The 27,780-nt window shown below is 37.2% G+C and overlaps 1 protein-coding gene across 1 annotated transcript in view; it reads right to left on the bottom strand.

Annotated features, from left to right (window-relative positions):
• Window positions 1-478: 478 nt before the first annotated feature.
• Window positions 479-27,780, bottom strand: part of FRS2 (fibroblast growth factor receptor substrate 2) — a 51,799-nt gene continuing 24,497 nt past the window's right edge. The window contains exons 2-7 of the mRNA XM_014879743.2: window positions 19,053-19,158; window positions 16,575-16,666; window positions 14,549-14,735; window positions 11,357-11,515; window positions 10,384-10,547; window positions 479-8,132 (exon numbers count right to left, since the gene is read on the bottom strand). Of these exons, the coding sequence (XP_014735229.1) occupies window positions 7,182-8,132; window positions 10,384-10,547; window positions 11,357-11,515; window positions 14,549-14,735; window positions 16,575-16,640 (1,527 nt within the window). The 5' untranslated portion in view covers window positions 16,641-16,666; window positions 19,053-19,158 and the 3' untranslated portion in view covers window positions 479-7,181. The remainder of the gene's footprint in view (window positions 8,133-10,383; window positions 10,548-11,356; window positions 11,516-14,548; window positions 14,736-16,574; window positions 16,667-19,052; window positions 19,159-27,780) is intronic.

Genomic DNA, 27,780 nt, shown 5'->3' with positions numbered 1-27,780 from the left:
GAAAAACTACAGCACGTTAGTAAATTTGTTTAAGGGGTTTTTGACCATTGCTAAACTATGATTCACAAAGTGTAAAAGCAGCGACACTAGAATAGGAAGAATACAGCAGCAGTGCTGGTTCTGGGCTCCTGCCTCTCTCAGCTGTGCAGTGCCCTCACCTCTATTGTACCAAGGGCAATTTTTCAAGTTGCACTGTATGTGAAGAAAAAAATGCCTCATTTAAAAAAATCTCAATCGATGTGCATGACAAAGATGTGACAGAAAACCAGCAGAAATGAAACAAAATCTTGGAGATGAATTTACAGACTTCAGATCACCATGATCAGTTTTGGGTGTTTTTTTACTACTCAGTAATGAGTGGGGTATGGAGGCGGGGAAGAGGGCAGAGAGAGGTACATGAAACAATGATTTAAAGAAAAGCAGAAAACACAATACAGTGGCACTAACACTGCAAACTACTGAAGTAACCCACAGACAATTTTTAATGTAAAATCAATAGTTTATTGCCATGCTACAATTTTTTTTCCAAATGAAGTTGGCACTGGTAAGGGGAAAAATGTACATAACACATTTGTTTTTAAATGCACATTTGGTAAGCTTTCTCAATAATGACAGCTTAAAAGAAATGAAATTATTTCTAAGATTAATGTGGAATGGCATAAAAATACATTTTTTCTGCATAGTATAAGAAATACGGAATGTTTGTAAAAACAAATTTATTGAACAGGGAAAATTACTTGAAATTTTATAAACAATTTGGCAATGGTACTCCCACTGTTTAGACTTTTTTATATAAAAGAAATAAAAATCTAGAAAGCTACCTTTATACAAAGTTGCTATATTTATGCCTTTAAGTAGGAAAAAACATTTTATAATGCAAATTAGGACATACAATAATCTTACAATATGATACAATGTAATGACAAGAAAGGAACATACAACATAAGATTTTGGCCTTTGTAGAAATGTCTATTTCTGCATTTAATAAACGCATTTGTGGCACACTGGTGACTACTGTATCACTACTGCCAGTCAGCTCTGACGCTAGCTGTGGCTGGGACACAGACTGCTTTCCAAGAGACCAAAGGTGATGCTGCAATGACGCGAGACGTGAAAAAGGCAACGTGCCTGCTGGTCGAGCCATCTGGGCTGTGGGACACCATACAACACTCTTTCCTCTCGTGCTCTCAGAAGAGCATTTCTTATACATTCAGTTATTCAGTACCAAAGTCTTACGAGTGAGAACATCTGTGTTTTCGCGATTTGGCAAAATTTCAAAATACAAAGTTAGTACCAAATATATAATATATTATATATAAAATGGGGGTGTATGATATACACACATATTCCAATGCAAAAAAACTGCATTATTATGGAGTTAAATTCGCTGACATCCATTCCTAAATAATGTGACCATTAAAAAACAGGTGTAATCCTAATCTTTCACATATTTTAGAATCACTTCCTCTTTCATACACAATAGGTAATGCAATATATATGCAAGTATGACTAAGAAATGAAAATTCCCATATTTATCTGAACTCTGACCACAACCAATAGGATTTGGTTTTCAGTACATGTAATTAAATATATTTATATTTTTACATCTTTTTAGAGCATTCCTGAAGAACTTGACCAACCAGGTCCTCAGGTATAACAGAGCTGTTACATTAGCAGAACTTGATCTTGCAGAAGCACATCCAGTGGCCCTTGAAGTCAACAGGAATCATTTATTCGGCTTCAAAGGACACTGCATGCAGACCAAACAAGCTCTGGAAGCATCACCCTGCTAACAAGGGAGATTTCCTGATAACATCAAAGCTCCTTGTCAGACCTCCTTTCCTACTGCCAAGGGGCAGGACCGGAGCAAAGGAGATGTGGGCCCTGGGCTCGCTGGGTTGTTTGGCAGGTGGTGCTGGGAACAGCCATACACAGCACAGCCCCAGCACCAGCGACTGGCAGGGTGAGCTTCGTGGCACCTTTCATACTCAGGCTTCTCATGGAAAGCAGAGGAGCTGCTTCCCCCACATTCCTCACTTGGCAATTCGGTCACTACAGGTCTCCCATGGGAGCTCTGGCTGGGACCCCAAGGCATTTAGTACTTTATAGACACAGAGGAAGACGGTCCCTGTTCTGAAGGGCTTGAACCTATTTTTTAATCATAGTTTTTACATAATCTCCTTTCTATATACATATATTTGCTACATAAAATAGAATTACACCAAAGTAATGGATATAGCAGAAAACATTGTCACAATATATGTATATTACCACACTAAATAATTACTAAAACTGCAAGAAAATTTTCAAAAATGCCCTTCATAATTGTATAAAAATATAGAAATGTCCAACACTTGTTTCATCAACCTTATTTCTCCTATTCTGTTTCTACCTGTACACCTACATACTTCCAAACAAAATACTGCGTTAATCTGGAGTAAACACCGTGTTAGGAAAATATCCTCATAAGACATCTGACAGAATTAGTCACATACCTTACAGCACAGCACAGAACAAGAAATAATGTATACATGGTCAGAGTAGCAGATGCTAAGTTGCTCATTTTTTTCCTTCTGATCCACTTATCTTGTCCAAAAGAGGAAGTAATTCCTAAAGATCATGAAAGAACCTCAACATGATTTCCTTTTTCATAATCTTCTGTAAGAAGGACATCAGCAAACCTGACTCCATCTTAACGCAGTTTTTTGTGGTGGAATTTCTTCTGGATTTTTTTTCCTTGAAGTGTATATGAATTAAAAATAAAGACATAATAAATGAACTTAGGTTTATATTAAGTAAATACTGTCAAATATAAATGCCTGAATTGCTACCTCAAGGAAGAGATGGGAAAGATCATATCATTAAATTCCAAAAATACCTAACTCTATCACAATGAAGGACCGGACTCCTTTAGGGGAAATAGAATTTCAGATTTAAGTCCACTACTAGTTTCTACTCCATTAGTTTCATCTTATTTGCAGCCATTAAATAAATTAGTACAGTGCAGAAATGGAATTCCACCATTGATCTCACCTTACATGAAGCGAGGAATACTGCTTAAAAATAGAAGTCCAAATCAGATACATCATTATATACTCAAAATAGTAACTGGAATTAATCAGAATTTCCATGTTTACTTCACTGTCAATGAACAAGAACAATCTGCTCTCTCCTGAATCTCTCCAATTGAGAAGTGGTTAAACATAAAACAAGAACAAGAACAGCCAGATTTTGAGCCAATACACAGTGTTATAAAACCAGCAAAATCAGCTGCTGGTCTGTCACCTATAAAAAGCAGCCCTGTTTTGACACTGGTTTGGAATCCATACAGTTTACATATTTCCAAGATCCTTTTTACACTCAAGCCCTAGTCAGAGATGCAAACACAAATATCCAAACATCGGGGGGAGAAGGACATTTTATCAAGTTATATGAAATTTCTACTTCAGCAATTATATTTTCTATAAAAGCTCTGAAGACTTTAATAGGAATAGTGCTTCAATGTACATCATCAGATTCAACCCCTGTCAAATGCAAAACATACTTATTGGGGGAAATAAAAGATGTTCTAATGAGTGTAATGGTTTTCAGAATGGTCTTTTTCAATATGGTTTTAGGAAGTCAGCAAAAACCACCACAAAAATTAAAACTATTGGTCCTCCTTCTGACATAATTTTGAGGAAAATAATATTTTCCTGATATAAAAATGGAATAAATTCTCACTCCCTGTATTTCTAGCACTATCTTTATTATGTACTTTTGGTCACTTTTTTGTTTTCTTTAACAACTCTGTTCCCTTGTTTAAAAGATACAGTAATGTATGTCTTTCCCAAATCATTGCACTAAAGGAATACCTACAATTAAAGGTTTCTCCTTGTCAAATGTATCTGAAGGGCAGCAATAAACTGTATGTTATGGATGAAAAGTAGAATTGATGGAGATGCTATCGTTTTTACAGGACCTAGTTTATGTAAACTCAACATGCCACATTTACTAAAGAAAATGGTTACATATTTCTAGTTTCTCAGTCTATACACCTGTGGGCCCAAAATAAATATGATCTAAACTCCATTGAGAGATTTCAGCTGAAAACTGAATCCTATATTACAGACACTAAATCTAACATCACAGACTTTAAGAGAGACTGAATTGAAAAAATATTTACCAAGTCTCAAAGGGTAAAGTGCATTGCAACTGCATCTACTTCAAGGGGCAGAAAATAAGGAATGCTAAAGATGAGTAGTGTGGGTGACAGGGACTACCCAGTATGTTTGCAGCTTACACAAAACGAGAAAGCAATATCCTACCTGTAAAATGTAACAGGTTAAAAAAAGTAGTCCTGGAAAATATGTCATCAGACTTTTAATATAATTAAGGCTACAGACAGTTGAATTTCAGTATGTTCTCAATTCTGGGGACCAGAGCTAAGAAAACATTCTGAAACTTGCAACAATGTAAAAAACTTGCTCAGACCATTTTTTTTATCTGAGACTATTCAAAATAAATGCATAGGACAGTGCACTGGAACTAAGGAGGGATATGGCTGCTTGTAAAAATTTCAGCAGGTCACTTATGATCTACCCAAAGCCTCTGCTTCTCTATTTAGTAGTTAAGAATATTATTACTTCCCCACCTCACAGGTGTATTTTAAGGGTCCAGTTAATTAGTCCAAACCATACAGATGAGGACCATATATTTCTAAGCAGCTAGCTAGATCAAACAGGTTTGCCTCAAAACACATGCTGAAGCATTAGTTCAGCTCACCAATTTAAGTGAGCTGTACGCTAAGAACAAGAATCACACCAATATTATTAACCCAGTAAGTATTTTGCAATACATGGTAATTTCTCTTCAGTACAGACCAGGAGGTCCGTAAGGTGAGGCAATGACAAAGATGTGAGGGAGCAGTTACAGAATCAAAGAATCAGTAAGGCTTGGAGAAGACCTCTGAGATCACTGAAGCCAACCTAGGACTGAACACCACCTTGTCAACCACACCACAGCACCAACTGCCATGTACACTATTTCCATGAACACCTCCAGGGACAGGGACCATCACCTCCCTGGGCAGCACATTCCAATGCCTAATTAGCCTTTCTGTGAAGAATTTCTTGCTAACATCTACATGGCACAGCTTAACCCAATGCCCTCTTGTCCTGTTGCTGGCTGACTGGCAGAAGAAACCAACCCCTACCTGGCTACAACATTTAAAATGCCTAGCTCTAGGTAGTCTTTACCCTCTTGAGTACCAATGTCTCCTCACAAGTCAGCCAGTCTCTAACAAGAATATGCAGAGACTGACCATGAAGTAATTATTAAGGTTTTTTTAAAAAAATTCTCTTTTAAGTTCCTCACAATGGTCTAAATGACTCCTATCTTTTACTTCAGAAAATTATTTTCTTTGTCCATCTGGTATTTCAGTACCATACAGTCTGTAAAGAATAACGAAAGCCAGAGTGAAAAGGTGGTACCATTAGGTATGGCAAGAGACATATATTTCAGGTGCTACTACTGCTGCCACTACTAAATGAGAGAAGACCAAAGAAAAAAGTTGTAGGAACAGAAATACACACCAATTTAAAAGACAGAAAGTAATTGTAGTTTGGTTTTTATAAAACTTCAATTCAAATATTGCATGGAGACCCTTAATGCTTTTTCAGATCTCCAAATGGCTTTTCTTGCATGTTTTTCCTCACAGTTCAAGGGTTATTTTACATCATACCAGTTCACACAAGTGTCAGTTCCTTTGCAATCACGGGCTCAAGAGCAATCTCGTCTGCTGCTAGTACCAAGGTGCACCTGCAATACTGCCAGAATTCTACGATTATTCAGAGTTATGAATAAACAGAAAAAAACACTTCTAAGGGTGCCTCTGGAATATTCAACAAACAACATTCTACCTGGCTGTACCTGTAACACTGAGCAGCCATCATTGTAACCAAATTCACCAACTGCAAAAGGAAAGCAAGTATGTTCACAGATAATACTACCTTCAGATAATTTACTACGTATCCTTTTAAATTAAAAGTACACTACCACCTATGGATGCACATTTCTAGAACGTACAACTTTCTATGAAGAACTATCAAGTCCAGTACCCTGCCTCCCGTGTAACCTGTGTTTGATACTTTAGAGGAAGACAATAACTGCATAATAAACCTTTCCAGTTGTGCAATAATGCATGCTGCTGGAGAGCTGGAATATTTCTGTCAGGCATAAAAAAGTAGAACACTGGACAAAGAGAACCATTTTACCTTCAAGAGTCTCGCTTTGTCAAATGCAGAGTAAGACAAATACAAAGATGACCCTGAACAATTAAAGCTATGTACAAAATTTTGACTTTTAAAACAAGACATTATAGAACAAATAAAAAGGAAACACAAATGCAAAGAAAAGAAGGCACACTGAAATAAGAAATGACAAGATAGCCTTGATTCATACAGCCCACCTGTGAATTCCTTCACAAAAAAAAACCAAAACTCTAATGAGATTAAAATTTTGTCAGATTTCAGAGGGAATTTGATATGTCACTTGGAATTTTATTCCAAAGGAAGGAGCTTAAGGCTGTTTTTTGATGTGTTTTATAGCTCTGATCAACAATCGTCAGTGTGACTTCTCAAGTATCACACAAGTTAAGAAAACTGTCAGTAATTAGAGGCCTTCTTGCCCACAGAAAAAAAAGATGTGGTGAGATGAACCAATATATCTTGTGTATGTCAAACTGAATGAATTAATGTATTACATACATTTATTTCTGGAGGAACCACTTCAATGAGGAACGAACGTCAGATATGTATACTGAAAGATTAGGTTTACCTGCTAATAATGCACATATCAAGAGGCTTTAAAAAGTGTTATAAATGCCATTAATGAGTATAGGCACCAGACCAGAATATTTATAAATTCAAAACTGGCATGTCACTCAGATTCTAATCAATTAAAGAGGCACTGTGAAAGGTGGTGATGCTGCTATGCAGTAATTACTTCTACTGTAGAATGAAATAGTGTTACCTAAAATGAATACTTGCTCTACATTAATTCCCTTTAGTAAGACAAGTACATGAAGTATGCAGAAGTTCTATTAGTCTATAAAAGGCGTTAGTGTTAAGAAATGCAAAGTACTCGCATCTTCAATTTTATAAACTTCACAAAAGGTGCAAATGATTCAATGCTCCCCAGGCTCACATAGGCAGGTCAGTACTGTTATGTCTAGTTTTCCTAGAAGTACCATCATCTCGGGGCAGTGCTTTTTGCAAGCTTGACATAGCAGCAGTTCTTTCAATGTCTATCACAGCATACAGCTCTGTGCGCCTGGTTGGAGTTTGCGGAAGTGGAGTGGTGGGGGTTTTTGGAGTCTGAGGGTTGTCAGAGTCACTACCACCTTCCAAGTCAACCTGTATATAGTTGAGCTGCCTGTGTTCTAAACTTGGACGCCTAATGTCAAAGTTAAAGACTGTTGGGGTACAGTCCCGACGTCGTGTAAATTCTACTTTATGAGCACTTGCTGGTACTGTTACATTCTCTGTATTGACATAGTTATGCATTAGATCTAGGTTATTGTGGTAGCCATTCAGAGATGGGGTCTTTGGTCCTAAACTGTCATCTTCATCTCTGCTCAGCTTGCGGGCTTCCCAAACAGGAGGCAAGGATGGCAAGTTCTCGTAGTTCAGCAGCGCAGTTCTCCTCTGAGCAGAGTTGTTAATGTTCTGGGTGTCTGAGGTACTGGTTGATGTCAAGCGACCTCTCCTGACCCCTGAGGCACTAGGGATTGATAACCTATTTATATTTTCATACACCAATTTATTACCAGATGGTGTCTCTCTACGTTCATCACTGTCGTACCCAGTGTCCCATTCACTGTTGTTTGTGCTGCTGCCACTAACTTGATCTCTCCCAAGTTGTTCCAGTTTTTCTCTTTCCATTAACTGCCTTTGAACAGGTGTTGGTCCTAAAACAAACTTCACTCCTTCAGGCTCCAGGAGAACCTGAGCATCTCTGTCATCAGTACACATCTGTTCTTCTTTCACTTTAGTTGTTTCAGTGTTTGAAAGCTTTGATTCCAGTGGCACGTGCACACTTGATCGATTTTTTCTTTCCTCTTGTACTCCAGTAGTGTTTACGTAAGTGTGCACCTAAAAGGGAAAGAAAAGAGAAGAAATTCAAATGCTATTGTGCCTTTCCCCCCCCTTCAAATGTATTAACTCTCCACTCTTCTAATCAAAATACCTGAAAAGAAAAACTTGTGATGGCAGGTGTTAAGAGCAAAAGTCACCTCTCACTATACTGAACTGTAGTCAATTTTAGGTTTTTTCCCTGAAATTGTTATTAGTTATATTCCCCTAATGAAGGAACAGAATTTCTTTCTTACACTGATAATTATTTTTATTTTATGTTTTATCTCAGTTGTGCTCTAGTTCTAGAGCTTGGCTCTAATCAAGGCCACCTTGGGCTGCCTCAACTGAGCTCATTACTTTACCTAGGCAGATCACTGAGAGCTCTACTTTGCTGTCCCTTACCAGTGACCAACACCAACAGTTACTTTGGCTAAGTTAATGTTCATAACTTCCAAACTGCAAGGAAATCTACTGTCCATACAAGTAAAAAACAACCAAAAAGAAAACCACAGAGAGACCTAAGAAAACCCTCAGTCTCTTGCCTTGTGTACTGCTCCAGAAACAAAAAGAGGTTGGGTCTACAGGAAGAACTACCCGTTCTTTCTTCAAGAGACAACAGCCTCCTAAGAACAGGAACTCAAGTAGAAAAATATACAATTCCATATGAAGTGTAGCACTCAGAATTAAAAAGAAGCAGGAGGTTATATCCCTCCAATTTCCACAGCGGATCAATACAAGGCTGAATGGGAAAGACTGGATTCCTTCTCTAAACTTTAATTCTATGTCTGGATACCCAAACAGCAAAAGTAGCATTTTCAGCAGCAGTCATGCAGCTTGCCAGCCCTTCTGTCAAGCTCTGCAAGCTGAAGTGTCATTTACTAGCTCACTTCACTCCTCCACTGATTTTTTAAACTCACTATTCAGTAACTTCAATGATAACTCTGGAGCTCTTCTGTGAGGGCTCCTAACAAATCTTTTCCCACAAGATAGTTCAGAGCACTCTGCTCTGGCTACCTTCTCTGGTTTCCAACACTGTTTCTTGTCACACATGACTATCACTTTCATCAGTAACCTGAATGATGAGAGAGAAACATACTCTGACAGTTTTCAGTCTATCCAGACTTGCAGGGTTTCCACTGAGAGGGATCTCATCAGCCTGGAGAACTGGCCTCATAGAAACCTTAGGAAGTTCAGCAACAGCAAATAGAAAATCCTGTGCTTGGTATGAAACAACATCAACAGTACAGGCTAGACACCAACTAATTGAAAACAGCCTTGCAGCAAAATTTCAGGGGTCCAGGTGGATGGTAAGGGGAATGGGAGTCAGCAGTCTGCTCTTGCAGCAATGAAAACCAAATATGCACTGGTTTGTGTTAGCAATAGCACAGCCACTAAGCTGAGGAAAGTTACTGTTACCATCAATTCAGGTCTCATCAGACTGAACCTGAGCTCCAGAGTATAAGACAGCACCATACTGAGGCAAGTCCAGTGGAGGGCCTTGACTAGAGAGGGGCTGAAGCACATGACATACAAGGAGAAGCTGAGGACACCATCTTAGCTCCATTTTAAGAGAAGGCAGGGAACCACCTAATAGCTGTTTTCAACCACCTAACATATAAAGCAAAGACAGAGCCAGACCCTTTTTGGGATGTTCAGCAAAAGGCCAAGGGACAACCAACACCAGATATAGCAGGCAAAAATCTGATAACATATTAGAAAGAAATGATTTCACAACTAAAATGGTGAAACACTGGAACACATGGCTCAGATTCTGTGGAATCTCCTTGCCTGTAGTATTCAAAACATGACCAGCACAAGGCTCTGTGCAGCTGTCTCTAACTTAAAACTTTAATCTAGAGGACTAGAGGTCCCTTCTAACGTAAATTGTTCCATGATTTCTATTTGGCAAATAGAAGACTTAATATAAAGAAGCTTTTCCTGTATACAGGAATTCCTGTATAAAGAGACCAGGATCTCTCATTATAATGTTCAATTATTCATGTTTAAAAACAGTTACTGAAATTTTTGAAGAGTATAACACAAACACATACTTCCTGTATCTTTATATGAACTATAAATTCCTCAGCAAGCCATTCTACAAAGTATCAATTGAAAGAGGCAAGGCAAACACTTTTCTGAGGTAGTTAAAATACTGTAGGAATACATTACACTGATACTGGAAAACGCAAGTGAAAGCCTACAGAACAATCATCAGAAAAATCTGAAGTAATGTAGAACCTAAGCTGTACGAAGGGAAAAAAACACCCACTTGCTCCTCTGCTACAAGTAAAGGATGTGTTGATTCTTCACCGACAGAGGGGAGGCGTGCGCTGCCGACAGAAGGATGTCTGCTGGAAGGGTGTGATGAAGCATCTCCAAAAGATGGGTATCTGGGATAGCCGTTGGGTAAACTTTGTGCATTGAACCCAGGAGCTGATTCAATTAGAAAACAACCATATTAAAATAGAACATTTTACTGTATATGAATAAGATACTTTATATCTTAAGATTAATTTTCAAAAGAGAAAGTGAAATATGTAAAATAATATTAAATAGTCACAAAGCTCAATTTTGCTTGAAGGCAGGAAATGGAAAACAGACCAGTATCCTGGTATTTACTGGAACACACTTCTGAAGCAACCACTGAAACCTAGGTGTATTACACACCCAGTAAAGTCCCTCCAGCTTCTCTTTCCCCCATTAACGTCTCTCCCTGACAAACAGAGATTCCTTTACCTAAGCTTCCATTTCTCTGAAATCATCAATAACTGGAATTCCTAGTTTCAAATATCAAGCCATCTGCCTGGGATTTCAAAAATACCAGAAAATTTTAGGTAAATACTTCACTCACCCATTCATCTACTCAGAGCAAAAGAAAGATTCCAAACCAACTGCACATGTGATTTAAACAGTGTTTTTCCCCCTAATAAGAAGTCTGAAACATTGCCCAACATTAACATTTATTTGAAATGCTACAGGTAAAGCATGTTGATATATCATAAAACAATTCAAAAGGTGTATTCATAAGTGTTCTTATGCAACAAGTAAGTTCCCAAAACTTTTTTCTTGAAGATAATCCTCAGCAAGTATCTCAAGAGAATGCATTACTGGTAATTAGCCTCTTAGCTTTAAATTAGCCTTCCTTTTAATTACTTAAAAGATTAAATTCAAATCAAATGCTATTTTCAGCTAAGTACCACATTACATTCAGGTATGTCATCTGACAGTAGAACCATACTTACTGGTAGGTGTTCGAGGAGTTCTTGGTACTTCCAACTCAGTTTGATGATTATTCCTTTCTACTACTGGTTCTTCTACCACATTTATGCTATTATTCTGCATTATCTCTTGTAACATGTTAAATAGCTCTTCTGCCCGGGCACACTTAAAGGCAAAGATTCCTATAAACACACACAAAAAAAAATAAAAATCAAAACCCTCTAACTCAGAAACATGCCTTGCAATATATATAGCTTTCCAGAACTAGAACTGGAATCCACATAATGAATACCTGTTAAAGGAGCAAAAGTGTTATTGAAATTTTTATTGTACTAAAACACACAAAATTACTGTGACAACCTTTAAAGTGGTTATCTAATAGAAGGATAAGGTTCCCATGCACCAGAAGTTAAATTAGAACAGAAAACTGATTCAGTTAGGAGCAAAACTAAGTTTTGAGTGCTAAGTAAGGGGAAAAAAACAAGGTGGGTTTTTTTTTTAAAGCTGAATAAAAGAATACCTGTCAAATAAATATATATTTTAAAAAACATTAAATGAAACTACAGTGGTGCTACAAAGTCATATTTCCTAAATCAGATTTCTATTAAACTACCATAAAAATAAGATACCTGCACAACAGAAAGTCTTTAGTCTTCTTCTTTAAGAAGACTAAAATGAAAAGCCAGTAAGACAAACTGTGTGAAACAGACAGTAACAAACTAATTGCTTTAGGCTAAAGGATAGACACAGAACACAAAGTTAGCAGCAATACCATGTATCTTGCGTGTGTATTGTGCCACTTTGCCTTTGAGCAGCAGGGAGTGTCCCAACTTACCCTCACCAGCAAAGTCGAAGCTTTGGATTATTCTTCCATTGAAAGCATGAAGTTAAAGTTGACATGCTTGTTAAACGTGGGTGCAGGTGCTCATTTTTAAAGTGAGTATTACAATCTTAAAACACTCTTTACTGAAAACTACCTACCTATACAGCCACTTCTGTAAGTGCAGTTATGTGAATATGCTGGCAATTACTATCATCATATATTTATTTAGGGATGAAGCGCTGTGACAGATCAGAACCACCAGAAATGCTTCACATGGCAGAAGATCACACAACCCCAGCTGGGAATACACCAAATGGGCTATGAGGAACAATGTTTCGCTAATTATTACTATTAATAATTAATTAGTTTATAATTAATTATTAGCTACAGCTGCTGCACTGAATAAGCTTCATGTTTGCAACACTGCAGCTATAGAGCTTCTACTATATGTCCCTGACCCCTAATCCAGCCATGTACAATAGTCCATATTTAATATTTTTGTGCATTTCTGAACATTCACACTGGATATTTTAATCTTAATGGACAAAACCAGAATTTTTTTAAAATCTAGGTTCACAAACTTTAAAAAGCTCCCAGTAGGTTTCTGAGAAATTCAGTCGCCTTTAAATACATTTGTATTAAATACAATGTGATCTGTCACACAACATGGTGACATACCAGCTTCTCTAGGTTTTATATCCTGAATTTTCTGGCAGATGTGCTCCCAAGACATGTCTGCAAGGTTTTTAACACCTAGCACAAACTCAATGTTTCACCATCATTGCTTCTCACAATTTATCAATAGAAATAACTTGATATTAAAGAAAAATCAGAAAGTGACTAATAGAAGAAGTTGCTGGGCAGTATTCAGGGAATTCTCAAATGAAAAACTCCTTGGCCATCCCATGAAGAGAAGATGGAAGTTTTGCAACTGTGCCCACAAAACCCACTGTCGATCTCAGGAACAATGTTCCATTGCAAAAGGGCAGCAGAGAACATTTTCTGCCAGATTTCTTTTTTCTCAATATTCACAGTATTTTAGTATTACTTAAGGAATGCAAGCAACAAAAGAGGGAGGAAAGAGTTGCTGCTTACACAGCCTGCTTAATCTTGTTTATAAAAAAAACATTAGAAGGAAAGCAGAGAAGTCAATTAGACTTGGTGTAAGATTTTGCAGACTTGCTAGTATACTGTAGAGACATAACCTTCAGATTAATATTTTCAATTAAGTATTATTAGTATCTGTTTTCAATGTTCAGAAGAAGTAGTAAATTAAACCTGCAAAACCCAATAAAGTGATTATCTTCAAAACAAAGTTTATTACTTTAAGAATTATGAAAATTTAGTTTAGTATGGAGTATACTTCAGTGTTTGAAAATATCTCCATTTCTCATTAGGAGATGAGCTGAGTGTACATCTTAAATTCCCATTAAAAAAAAACTTCTCTTCCTATACTTCTGCTTGGACAATGAATATTGACAAGGTTTATTTATGATCCAGTTCTTCCATCTTTCTGACTTTTTAACAGTGAAATTAAAAAACAAAACCTACAATTTCTCAATGTCTAAAATTATTGATAAGAACACTGGTAAATGCCAAAAATCCAGAACATTGGAACTTAAATTGACAGCATACGAATGCATAGGAATTCTAACCACAGCTATTTTACAGAAGGAAGATGCAAACTGAGGGTGAGAGCTCAGCAGAAGCAGCTGTTCCCTTGGGGACTGCTGCAGGGAAGAGAGAAACACCTGAATGTTCTCACAGGGAGCCAACCTTGGCCAAGGCAGGCATGGTCTGGGTACTGGAAAGGTAACCATCTTTTTCCAATGAAAGCCACTCAAAAAATAACTGAGCATAGCTGAAGTATACACACCTCATACAAAAACATCAAAATTTGAGAATTACATCACTCATCTTAATGAAAGGGGTATTTGCTTTAGGAAGAGGATGAAACACAAGTGTGTTACTGAAGACAATAAGGTGGGAACATCCTGTTCATATCAGTGCTCCAGGTTTTTAAAATCTTAAAAATAGAGAATTATTTGAATTCTGAGGGAATTCCTCCACAGTTTCAGATTCTACTGCCTCCTCCTGGAAGTCAAGTCAACCTCTGAGGCAGGTGAATTTCCCTGTCAAAACCACCTCCTAAGCTGACCAGAAGAATACTCACATAGAAACCTGAAGTCCTGCAGACCTGCAAATGCCAAAAACTATGTGCAACTCAAATCCTCATTCTACCAGAAGAGCATTCCTCATAAGGTAATTTATTTCTAGAAACCACATTCACATATAGAACTATAGCCTTTATAACTCTTGCCAAAGGACTGGCAAATATCTTCTAACATCAAATAAATTTCCAAAAAGCTCTATATACAACGTTTCCACATACCTTGTCCAGTTTGACACCTTCGACCGCTTTCAAAAGAGAACAGGTTTGAGTCATAGCCATAGCGACGGAGACAGAGGTAGTGCCATTTTACAGAGTCCCTTTTACGGGTGTACAAAATTAGTTCTGTGTCTGTAAGTTCCATTATGCCAGAACCCAGTTCATTACCATCATCATCCACATTAATAACCTGTAAAAAAGAAATTGAAAAGCATTAGGTAATTACTCTTTTGAGAAACAACACAACTTTTAATAATCTTAATGCCTGACTGGTAGACTCCATCTGTCTCCATCTATCATATTAGTTACAATCCTTGAAGTGAATGTTTAAAAAAAAACCTCAACAAACTAGTTCCTGTGCTACCCTAACCCAGAACTTTAAAAATTTAAATAATACCTATTTAAAAACAATACAAATGAGGCTGACTAACATTACTGTAAAATCTGATGAGAAATTTAAAGTAGAAGAGATTTGTAAGTTAAATATTTTTTTAACTGGCTTTATGTACATATTCTAGTATTCCCATATGGATAAGGCATACCTCAGATAATGGAATCTTTTAGAGCCCCATTTGTTTAAAAAAAAAAAATATTTGCTTTGTCACATAACCCCACTTACAGTTGGGAAACGGAATGAGAAAGGGTAAGTGGCTCCAAGATAAAGCTTCCTTCACATACATGTATAGCCTTGCACTGTGCTGAATCACTCGAGAGTTTTAAATATTTTGCTGCCTTTTTAAAGTCAACAAATAATTCAAATTCCTTATAGTTATCTTGTGTGAAAAGATGTGTATAAAGCTAAACTCTTGTTCTTTCTGCTTTTAAGCCAGTTTTGAGGTCATCTGCATCCTTTATAGAATTTGGTCAACATATACTTCCCTCTATTTTACCTCACAATACTGCTTTTAGTGGGATTCTTTCTTAATCAATAAAAAAGGATTCAAAAAATTTCCCTACAGAATTAATTTTACTCTTAAAAATACATTTTCAACCTGAAATCTAGTCAATTTAAAATAATTAGGAATCGTTTCACCTGCCTGTGAGGCTTATGCCCATTTTCTTCACTTTTACATGATGAAAGATTACATTATTTCATCTCTCCCTCCCCCACCCCCCCAACCCCACTGCTAAACAAACAACAGAGAAGCTCTACAAGGAGAAAAATAGGAACTATTTACACAAAGTAATGCATAAAGAGCAAGAAAACAGAAAAATATTTTATCCTTCAGCTTTCTTAACTGATAATATTAAACATTTCCAGAAGTTCCCATGGCTTTAAAGCTCATTTCATTGTTGCCCGCAGGCAAGACATGAATCAATTTTCACTATGGAAGCATTACATTCCTTTGTCAACTCACACAGACAGTTTGGATCACAGAAGCAAATCTAACACTGTGACCTATGCAAAGGTACACTGACTTACAGTCACTGACTTCAGCTGCTTCATGTTTAGTTTATCAAGCACATGAACGAGTGATCGCAAGCTTATAAATTCCGGAAATATATGAGATAAAAGGGCACTTAGAAATAAAATTTCTCCACATAAAGGACAAGTTTTCAAAATGTGTAATTAGCAGCGACCTTCAAGTAAAATCAGCAGTCCCAAAATTTTCTGTTGATGGCCCCACTTTCAGGTTCATAATCACACTTCCCCAAAAGCTATTTATTCCCTTATGCTAAGGACTCCTTTCCTAATTTAACCTTCTATAACCTTCCATAGGCAACAACACTTACTGGGGCTCTACCATCTGAAATAGAGATGGATGAAAATCACAGTGCTTCTTCTCTTTCCTGAAGATCAAAACGGTCCTAAAAAGCCTACTCTATCTAGGGAATTCCTGTCACTGCTAATAAGAAAGGGTTTCTCAAAGGCACAAGAGAAACCTGTAGCCACAGGCACCTGCAACTCTGCAGTGTTTCAACTGTTCAGAAATTTGCACTCTATTTTCATTAACTTTTTTTTAATCACAGACCTAGTCTGAAGGAAAACAACAAAATAGTTCACAGCCTATCACACCAGCTTGCATACCTTAAACTTGTTTCGGTGGTTATCTGGGACAGTTTCTTTATCTGGACAGCTACAACAGCTACCCATGACTTCTTTAGAAGACCATCTGATCTCTAAAGGGGAAAAAAAAACAACCAACAAAATGATCATTAAGTTGAAGTAAAAATGAAGTAACATCAACAAACAACCCAATGCAAATTACTCTGACATACAATTCTTCATAATGAATCTTCCAGTCACATGTAATTAAAAAAATCAACATAGATACTAAAATATGATCATTAATTTAGATTTGACAGTAAGAGGAGGCAACACTGAGCTGTTAAAGTCCTACCAATAACTCAGCTTGAGGTTACTACCAAATAGACTCATTTGATTTGTCACCTTAATTCCCATGGTTGCAGCTTAGAGGAAAACAAAACCCAACCATACTTATTGTGTGAGATATTCATTTCTTAAACCACGCTTTTACACAAGGCTGCTATCTGAATTCCAGTTCCACCTAAATGAGCACTCCCTGGCTCAGAAGCACAGCACTAGAGACGCCCCCAGAAGCCCTGGGCTGTAGCAGGTTACCAGGCACAGGCAACACAAAGAGCCCATGTGGCAATCCTGAAAGGCTGCCCTGGCTTTGGCAGCTCCTGGGTGGAGGCGTTCCAGGCCTGCAGGGAGCCCTGTGCTGGCAGCCACGCACTGAAGCTCTGTGCTTCCAATTTTGAAAACTCCCCATATAGCAGTGTCTATCAAACTATGTCATCAAATACAAGGGAAGGAAAAAAAACCCCAGATTCAACACAAATATTTTAAAACTTGGGGTTTATTTCTATTAAGTTCCATTTGGATTAAATTGTGTTACACATTCACTTTAAAACAGTAAAATACTCATGTAACACTGAACAGCATGGCTAAAGTAATGAAACCCAAAAAACCAGCTTGGTATTTTTGGTATTTTAATTTAAAGATTTCTGTGTGTATGGCAAAACTTTGACAAAACAGTATGATAAAATGTTCACAGAATGAAGTCTCACAACTTGCTGTTTCACCCTCTCCCACCATGAAAAAGGGGTTAAGTCTCATATTTCTTAAATACAAGAAAGTCTGACAAAAGAAAACTTTACCCATTTACATCATCTTTATATTGGACAGGAATTAAAATTTCCACTACACAAATGAAAAATGGGGCAAAATCCTAGAAGAGAGCTATTAAGTCAACCACAGATTTCACATTAGAAATCAAGAGGGAAGAATACAGAACAGGCTGACAAGTTTTCCTAACTAGAGGGGAAAAAAATCCAGTGTCATCTTAAGAAAACCATGACTTGGTTTCTAGATAGTAATTTTTATTAGCATGAAGCAGTAGTTTCCATGTAGAACTTTAGTCTGCTAAGGTTTGAGGTGCAAAGAATACATTGAAGTGCAGCTAACTCTTCCACTTTTTTTGATCAGAAAAGCCATCCAAAAGAGATACTCTTAACTCTGGAGACTGTGTAAATCAGCCACCAAGAACTCCCTGCAGAAATAACAACACTGCTCCAATTAATCCAGTCATAAAGAGGCAAAATACTAGACACCTAATCAAAATCATGGATTATTTAATGTAATTTCTGGCCATAACATGAAAACATGCATTATATTAACAAAGATTTTTTTCCCCAATTCAAAATGAAACTGGGGGTTGCTTGTTTGCTTCTACTGTTGTAGAAAGAAGCTATGCTACACACAACTTTTTTTTTTCTGCATTTGAAATTTTGAAATTTTTATAGCAGTACTGCAGTAGCTGTAGTAGTAGTTCTTCTACCTCTTCTATTTAGAAAGGGAGATACAGGTAATAATACCTGTTCCTGGTTTCCTGCCCTGGCACCCACAGTGCCTCACTACAGTGATTTTCAGATATTGTGACACTGTGCTATTTACCCTGAGAATCCCCTGCTATGAAGAACAACAGGTGACAATAGCCTCAATGCAGATTAACAGTGAACACTCTGGTCCATACAACATAGTTGCATATGCCTCTAGCAGCCTTCAAGCACCAATGCATGCACTGAATAAAGCCCAGACTTAGATCTCCTCAAATGTTTTGTAGTGCAAACAGAACTACATAGCTGCATGCTGTCAGTATCAGACTTTTTATGCATTCAGCATGAAATAACTGACCAAGTCTGTTGAAGACTGGTGCCTGCTTCTCTAAAAAAACTTTTAAAAAAATCCCAGAACTTAAAATGCAAAGCACTTTGGAGAAAAAAAAAATCCTTAGAGTTGCAAGAAGAAAGCTGTAGTATATGAAGATGTTTGAGGCACAGCCTCTGTATCTCAGGAACAACAAAGGAAAAGTATGTAATCAATAATCATACAAGCTTGTTATTTTGTCTCAAATATGTTCTAATAATAATATTTCAGAAAACCAAGAACCAAAATGCTGCTTCAAAGGAGAGATGTGAACCAAGGCTATGAGGAAGAAATTAAACAGCTAGGGAATTGGCAGAATTAAAAATCACTCACCTAGATTTGGCCATTAATATTCCCACCCTCTGTTGCAGTATCAGGGCTTCTGTCATACTCAAAGTGTCATGCTGTCTTGTCACAGAACTAATCATTGGCCCTAGAACTAGAAAGGTAAATAAAAATGTCAATTTTTTTCTTGTTTTTAAGATGCTAGTTAGTAAACTAACAATGCTTTTGTTTACAATTATTTTGTGAGTATTATGTCAAGCAAGGTCTTCATGATGTTTTAGGTAAGACTGATCTCTGAGTTGCCCTGGCATTTCAATGCCTTAAAAGCAAATAACCTGGCCTTCCTTTCTGCAGTGTAGCTTATCACACTGGGGACTCCATTCATTCTCCAGTCACTGCATACCCAATTCGGTGTGGAAATGACAGATTTAAAGCTCCTGTTATCCTCAGTGCATACCAACCCAAACCAAACCAAACCACAGCAGACAAACAGAAGAACATGCACAACTCACTCTGTTTAACTCCCCCTTGCTTATCCTACTGAACATACACAAATGCTGACTTGTATGGCTAACACATCACCCTTTCTCTGCTTTCCTCATGATTCTTGCTCCATGACATTAACCATAAATTGCTTACTTTGACTTCCCCACCCCCCGGATAATGCTCACACTAGCTATGCGCTCACATTTAACACTGAAAGCTAACTGCTGCTTCCATCACGGTAACAGCTGGCAGTCTCTGTTCTCTGTTTGTAAAATTGCCAAACAAGCACTTGATGTTTCATTTGATGCTGCTTATTAAACTCAATAGAAGGGCTAATTTCTCAGAATAATACTATATCTATACAAACTTCTTTGAGACCACTGCAGTTTTGCTTATAAATTTTTTGCTGCACTTCTTTGTATTCATCAGCTGTCCTCTGTCTTGCCCCTGGATTAAAATCACCTTGGCAAACCAAAGCACTCTGCATTTTTGCATAATATCACATGTAATGTAGTCCTAATTTCATCCCAGGTCCTAGGCATGATTATACCAGTTGCAGAACCCTCTTACTTGTGAAAGGATTGTGCAAGAGATTACCAGAAATTCAACACTGGCAAATGCAAAAATGCTCCTAGCAAAGGAGCTCTGTGTTAGGAAAGATCAGTCACATAGTCATGCAGTCCAACAGAAACTCTAGCTGGACAGCTATCATAAAGTAAATGAAACAAAACTTTGGAAAGACTTAAAAGTGCCAAACCAAAAATACAATTCTATTGTATGAATCCACAGTGTACCCAGAGATGCAGTAATGTATGCCATGAGGCCTCCCCGGTCAAAAAAGAGAGAGTAAAAGCAGAAATATGCTACTTAGATGGCTCAGCCTGAAAAAAGGGAGCACACGGAACAGAAAACACAAGTACAGAATTATAGGCAGCAAAGAGAAGATAAATAAAGCACAACTATTTTCCAAATGCAACCATTAGGGAACAGTAGTTGACATTATTAAGGGGGGTTCAAACACACAAAATTTTTTTGCACATGGTCTGTAGATAAACTTTGTGATCTGCAATGTCTTGTGGGAATGAGTCCCAAAATTTTAAAGATTTAGAAAGTAATAGGACAAATGCAAGCTCCACGAAGGAACTTGTAAACTCAAGGATGCCTTATCAGTCTCAAAAAGTCTCCAGGGCGCAGATACTTAGAAGGATCTTAAGGAATGATCATAAAATGTTCCTTCTTACTATTCCCTTCCCTATGTACTTACTATTGGCTGTCTGAATTTACTATTTACTATCAGAAACACGATACTGGACAAACTGATACTTCCAAGCGTGACCCAATAAAGCCATTCATGGATGACAACAACACAATCATAACTTTGTAAGCGCTCTGCCATTAGACATTAAATAAAGGAAATAATTAACAACTTACACTTAACTTGAAACTAAACCCTAGATTTGGCAAAGATACTGAAAGGTAAATTTATTGAACTGCTTGACAGATACGTACTTGTGCATACTGTTGTGCACCTATCCCTCTGCAAGCTCAAGCTTTGGTTATGGGATGACCCTACTCAACCTAGCTGGTATTATTAAACTGTCATTTTGGTCAGGTTAAATTTCTGCTGGCTTAGCATAGGAAAACAGCTAGCAGAGAGTCTAGCAAGTGTCAAAGGCAGCTAGGGACAGAATCACAGCTTTAGACACATCTACCCAGTTTTCAGAAAAATTAGCCACTTCACTAACTACTGAGATTGAAGTTTACCAAATTCCCTGCTAAGATTTTCAGAACAGAAGAATGGAAAGAGGGAGAAGAAAACCTGACCCACCCACTCTGATGAAATCTTAGGAGGAAGTCATTAGAAAAATAATTAAAATAAAAATGTTCATAGGCAAGCTATCCTAATGCAGCTATGTTGCACTGGTCTTTACCTTGGTATTTTTCAAGCACAGTTTTAAACCTTTTACATGGTTTGGCTACCTAAATCAGACTAGCCTATTTCAGTTACCTAAGAATTATTCTTAAACAATTTAAACAGAGTTTTATAATGGATTAAACACACAAACTTGCAGCACCTAGCTTCTTTTAAATGTAAAGCAATAACAATATTCTCCAAACAGTTGCTTCCAATTACAAGTTGGCTATTTACTCAGTTAGGGACTTTCTTAAATTTTCCCAGATTGCAAAATATTTACCCAAACTTAAACACACAAAAAGAAGTAGACATTTGCACAGTCACAATCCTAAGTTATGTCTACAATGTCAAATTTAGTAGCTGTAATTTCCCATTCACAAAGCATCAGTGGTGGTCGGGTGCAGTCATGCAAGGAGGGGGGAAAGGGATGGAGAATATTTTCTGCTTCTCACTAACGTATTCATTATTGCATTGCAAGGTAAAAATTCCAAGCAAGGCGAACCAGGACCAGCACTCATCTAAACCTTGCTAATGTGGGTGAAAGGTAGGAACTGCCATAACTTCACTAGGAGTTATTACTTGGATTTGTGAAGTAAAAGGTGGCTCTTTCCCTCACAGACTAACCAGGGCCAACAAGTTATACTAATCTCTCAAAAGTCGAGGAACACAAGGCATCAGTGTAAACAAGGGCAGATACTTTAAAAAGAACAACACAATCAAAAGCTTGCAGATTTTCTAACTTTTGCAATTCTGTAGTCTCCCCAGGCTGGCAATGATCTGAACAAGGTGTGCATTCCCCTTGCGCAAGAAAGGCCACATGGACATGCTGCTATCATACTCCTCATTTGCTCACAGTCACCCCATTCAAGTCAGCTCATGATTGCAAAGCCCATCTAAAAGCTGGTTTTAACTTAATTTTGCATGCTCTGGTTACAGAATCAAACATTAACTTTCGGAGATATTTTCTGTACACATAAATTCTCTCACAAACCTCCTAAAAATCAGGGAGGGAAAAAAACCCCATAGCACACCTCAGAAGAGGCAGGTAGAAGCAAGGGTGCCTTGTCTGTTAACCCATCTTTTGCAGAGTCTTTTCAAACGAAAAAGTGGCCTTCCAAACCACTAGCTTGCCACAGTGCCAGGTCCTCTGTTATGTCTTTCCATTTAGTGTGCAAGAAACAGAGTCCAAATGTTGGTTGTCTAAACTACATCTAAACTAGACACTAGGAACAAATACTGCAAGTAATGTGCCAGACAACTGAACACACTGAAGAAGGCAAAACTAACTTGGATAACTTCCTCCCAAAGTTCAAAATTCCTGGCCCTCAAGAATTTGGATGTTTACGTTTCTAGAGGGATTCAGAGAAGTAGCCCCAATTTAGTATTCCAATGACCATCAGTATACCTGCCCAGTACATCCTGAAATCTCACATGTGAATTGGAAATACTTGAGGAAAACACAGCCAAATCCCTACAGATAGGTTACAACTAATTTTCTCATCTCCATTTTTGAGCACTTGTTGATGTCAATGGTTTTTCTACAGCAGGTGATCATTTCACCTGGAAAGTGCTACCTCAGAGATTAAATAGAAACTGAGAGTATAAATCTGAAAAATTTCAGGTTATACACAGAAAATTTCTAAGTAACTCATTACACCCTCTGCCCATGAACCAGAGTAGTCACTACAACAAAGCAGCTTTCAGCTTTCTACACAAAACAAACTTTGTATGAAAGTGTAAGACAGCAAACAGACAAATAAAAGAAACCAATTTACCATGTAAGAAAAATGTTATTTAGTAAAACAATGACTGTTTTATTGGCATGCTATTCATTTCAGAATATAGGTGAAGGATGCTGAATGGTACTGCAGTCAGTCCTTTGAATTTTGCTGGTAGCTGAAAACTACCCATTTCACTGGCTAATGACATAGATTAAATGGATAACCTCTGTACCTAATGTGATATATCCTGGGTCCTTAGAATCGTGATGTAATCCATGCTGGCAAATTCTACATGATTTAAGAATCCTGGTATCCTAACTGGACTTAATATAACCCATACTTTGACCTTCTGTTTATTTTGGCTAGCATATCTTCACTGCCATGAAGCCAAGTTTTTCAACTGAAAAACAAAACATTTCTGGTACACAGGACTCCCATATACCAGACCTCACATGCACATAAGAGATGAAGCACCAAAATAAAGCTAGTAATTACTGAGTGTGGCCTTAAAATCCAAGAGCCTTATTTCCCCAATAGTCAAAAAATGGACTTCCTTGCTTTATAATTACCAAAAGGAGAAAAAAAAAAACAAAATCTGTACATCAGCAAAGACTGACTTGAATGTTTGTAGACACAACAGGCAAAAGAGGCACCAAAGCTGGAATGTTCTCCCATGGAAAAAACAGGGGTTTAATGGTGTATGAGTATTCAGAAGAACAGGGAGAAACACATGAGAAACAAAGCAAAAGAAGCACAAAATGTTCTCCTTGCCTGCCCGCATCTGCCACCGTCATTCAAATCCACTCATCTTCTTTCAGGTGTTCTGGAAGGCTCTTGCCTTGCACAGTCTGACAAACAACAGCGTTAACAACAACAATTCACACCCAAGAAGCAAATGCACTTTGGGAAGAAGGCGCTTTAATAATAAAGCAAACTGAACTAAGGTCAGACACAGACCTTGCCCTTCATCCACTTGGCAACGATTACTAAGAAAATTAATATTGAAGGTGCCTCAGTACCTTAGAAGGATGAAAAAAGCAGTACTAACAAACCATAACAGAGTTAAAAACTACAACGCAGGAGATCCAAGTAGAAACTAAACATGCTGAGAAATAGTTTGGTGCCGCTGGCTGCAATTAGGGAAAACAAAGTATGAAGGGTTGAGGTGAAGCTGCAGAATCTAGTTTATAACTTTGCTTATGCTAACAGGTGGAGTTCTCCCTTAATATTTTTATTAAATGAGCATGTTGTCAGACTTATGATTAAAACATAGCAATAAATGTACACCCCTTTTCTCTCTTTAGCCCTTTCCAAAGTAAAAAAACAAAAACAAAACAACAAAACTTACAGAACCCAAGCTAAACTGTAAAAGCTTTCTGGCTCCAGTGAAAACAAAATTATTGCAACCACACACCAGCTTGAGCAGACCAGCTTGCCATTTCAGTGCAGTGCCCTCAGAGCCCTCTTTGAACACGTCTTGAGGAGGCTGATGCAGGATCACAGCAGAACTCGCCCTCTCAGCAGCATTCCTTTGCTGGCACCTTCTGCTGCAGCCAACTGCCTGCTCCTCAAACTCACAGATTTTCTTTTCTTCTTACTCCTGTTTTTTAACACTCAGATCACCTCACAACTTGACCCGTTTTGCTGTATATGTTTCCATAGATTTGGATTCAAAATGAACAGCAACTTTTTATTTCATATTTATTAGTGCTATATAAAAATAGCCAATATCATTTAATAAAACTAAAATGAAATAAAATGAAACATAAGGAAAAGCAAACTTGTAGCCTTGTTTGTTTAAACTCAGAACTAGACACTGATCTTCAAGAGTCATTATGCAAAAATTTGAAAGGTATGCTACTATTAAATTAATTCTCTACAGTTCTCCTGGAAAGTGTTCATTTCAGCAAAATGCTCAAATTTAGGTGAGATAGTTAAACATTTGCAGGAACACAGTTCAACAGTAAATCCTTAAAAAAACATGCTCATTCTGACAGAAAACCTCTTATATTCACCACAATTACTGCAGAAGTGAAGATTAAAGAGCAGGTCAAGTAGCTGAGCTAAGATGAGCAGAGAGGGAAGTGCAGCAGGCAGCAATGCTGTGCCAACACTAAACACGTCATGGCGTTCAAGACCCATTTATTCAACACCAATCCTACACCTCTCCACTTCGCTCTAGCATGACATTCTAAGAACTGCACTCTCTTATCCTGAGGTGCAGAACCCCCATATTTTGGCATGTCCCAATGCAATATAAAGGGTAATCACATATTTCATTCAGGTACTAGGTTGATACAACTATTCTATTCAAAAAGTGTACATAGACACATACAGCCTTAAACAGAGTTTCAAATTTTCACCTCAGTGTATTTTGAAAACTCTAGGTCTTTAATGAATATGAATCTCGAACAGGAGCACAAAAGCTGTTTGCTTCATCATCCCCACTAATCCCTCTGAGGATGTGGGACATCATTGCTTGTTCTACTCTTTAATCACTCTCCAAGAAACGATCCTCTTACTCTAAACTTCCAGAGAAACAAGACTTATGTTTTACTTGGTATCATTTTTAAAACAACTTACACACATGCAAATATTTTTCAATTTCTTAGTAAAACAATTTCTCCAGATCCACACCACCATATTGTTTTCTGTGAATGTCTGCCAGATTAACTGCATCCTTTTAAAAGAAATAGCAGAACATCAAACTCCAAACCATGACATTAGGTTAAACAAGCAAGCATTATAAATTATTTTATTCTTGGAAAATCTGAATCTCTTTTAAAACATCCTCAAAGGACTAGCATATACTGAAAGCATCATTTTCACACAACAATAAACCAGCAGAAATGGGACTGAAGTTTTAAGACCTGTGCTATGGAAATGCTTTTTTGGATACAGGATCAAGGAGTAAGGCAAGGTGACAGGAAAATATAGTGGAAGGCTACAATAATTAAGTAATGGGGCAGAGGAAGAAGAGAGAATTTAGCTTAATTCTTGAAAAGGAAGCTTGACTTGAAATTGTTTAAATAGTGAGTCAGTTCTCCAATATTTAACCACAAATGCCTCCTACAACTTGAGACCTGCAGATCTTGCCAAGTTTTCAAAGCCAGCAAAGTGCCAAATCTTGTAATTAAGTAAATGGCATCGAGTTTATATTTTGTAATATTTTAATCTTTGAAATATTGTTTGTTCAAACATTTCAGGAAGGGTTAAGTTCTGCTTTTATGTTTTTGACATGTTTTACACACAATTTTCTATTACATTAATAGAAACAACTCTGGAAAGCCTATGAGGTCTTTCTTACTGAAATGTTAAGCAGATTCAGTAAGAAATTATCAAAACTGAGGCCATGCCACTGTGTTTCATTAAAATAAATAAATGAACACAGTATGTATATAATTTCAGTATGTATTCTCAATATGTGCCCTTCTTCATCTATCCATTGGTTCCACTATCAGCAAGTTCTTAGCACTTGGATACAAGGAATCTGGCCTTACCTGAACATCAAGCTTTTATATATGGTTTTTATTTCTTAGAAAACTGACAACCAAATCCTCCCAAGATCACATTAAAGCTATTAAAAAAATAGCTTGCCTTCTTTATTTACCAGTATTCCATTTTCCACACAGAACTCTTTCCCATGACTTTTGAAAGGCTCACCATTTTCTTAGTTCTGTTTAGATATCTTCTCATGTGCTTCTCGTACATTTTTTTCTTCCCATTTTAAGGAGACACTCTAATAATCATTTAAACTTAGCTCCCTGTGGCCCCAAATCTTTACATAAAAGGGAAATATTAACAGCAGCTAGTTACACCTCTAAATCAAAACTACACAGATTGGTCACCGAAGTAAAATCCACAGTCTTAGGGTATTTTTTGTCACCACTGAACTGCATCTGCCAAAATGCAGGTTTAAATTAAATTTATTTTCTTTGTATTCATAGTGAAGAAGAGCATAGAAACATTTAGTTAACATGGCTGATTTTCTAAATCATGGTAACTTGATTGCCTAGATGTCTGTCTGTGCTTTGGGCTACACCAACTCATTAAAATTCTGATTGTTAGGATGTGCACAGCAGATTTAAGTAAAATCCAGTTATAATCACAATTCTGCAATTATTTTCTTCATTATTGAATCTCTTACAGTCAATTTTATGTAAATAAACAACTACATTTTACTTACTTCTTTGTTAGTGATTTAACACCCTCCCCATTAGTATAGTTGATCTATGCCCTAAAAATTATTTTCCTATTTGAGATGGAAGCTACTAAAAAAAACTAGTTTGATCTACCTGTACAACGGAGAGCAAAGTTTCATTACACAAAACAACCTTTAGTCATAGTCCCCTAGAATTAACACCCCTAAAAGGTCCACTTCCTTGTATTATACTTCCATGTTTTTAGAAAGCTCCATTTAGGGTCTTAGAAAATGTGTCCTTCTTGATCACTGCTGAAACACTACAGAAACGCCTGTATTAGCCTAGTTCTCTCAATACAGAGCCTTACAAAGCTTTATTCTGTTGTGGATGATTTACATCACATTTGACAACTGTTAAGATCAGGCACCATTTTGTTCTAACAAAGAATAAACGTACCTTTTTATAGAATCCATACTGTCTGCTTTCTATAACTGTCCTTTTAGTATTTTAAA

Source organism: Sturnus vulgaris, chromosome 5 (assembly GCF_052056855.1).
Source record: "Sturnus vulgaris isolate bStuVul1 chromosome 5, bStuVul1.hap1, whole genome shotgun sequence".
In the NCBI taxonomy this organism is placed as follows: domain Eukaryota; kingdom Metazoa; phylum Chordata; class Aves; order Passeriformes; family Sturnidae; genus Sturnus; species Sturnus vulgaris.
The sequence above is the reverse complement of the archived record's forward strand: the minus strand, read 5'-3'. Positions and strand labels throughout refer to the sequence as shown.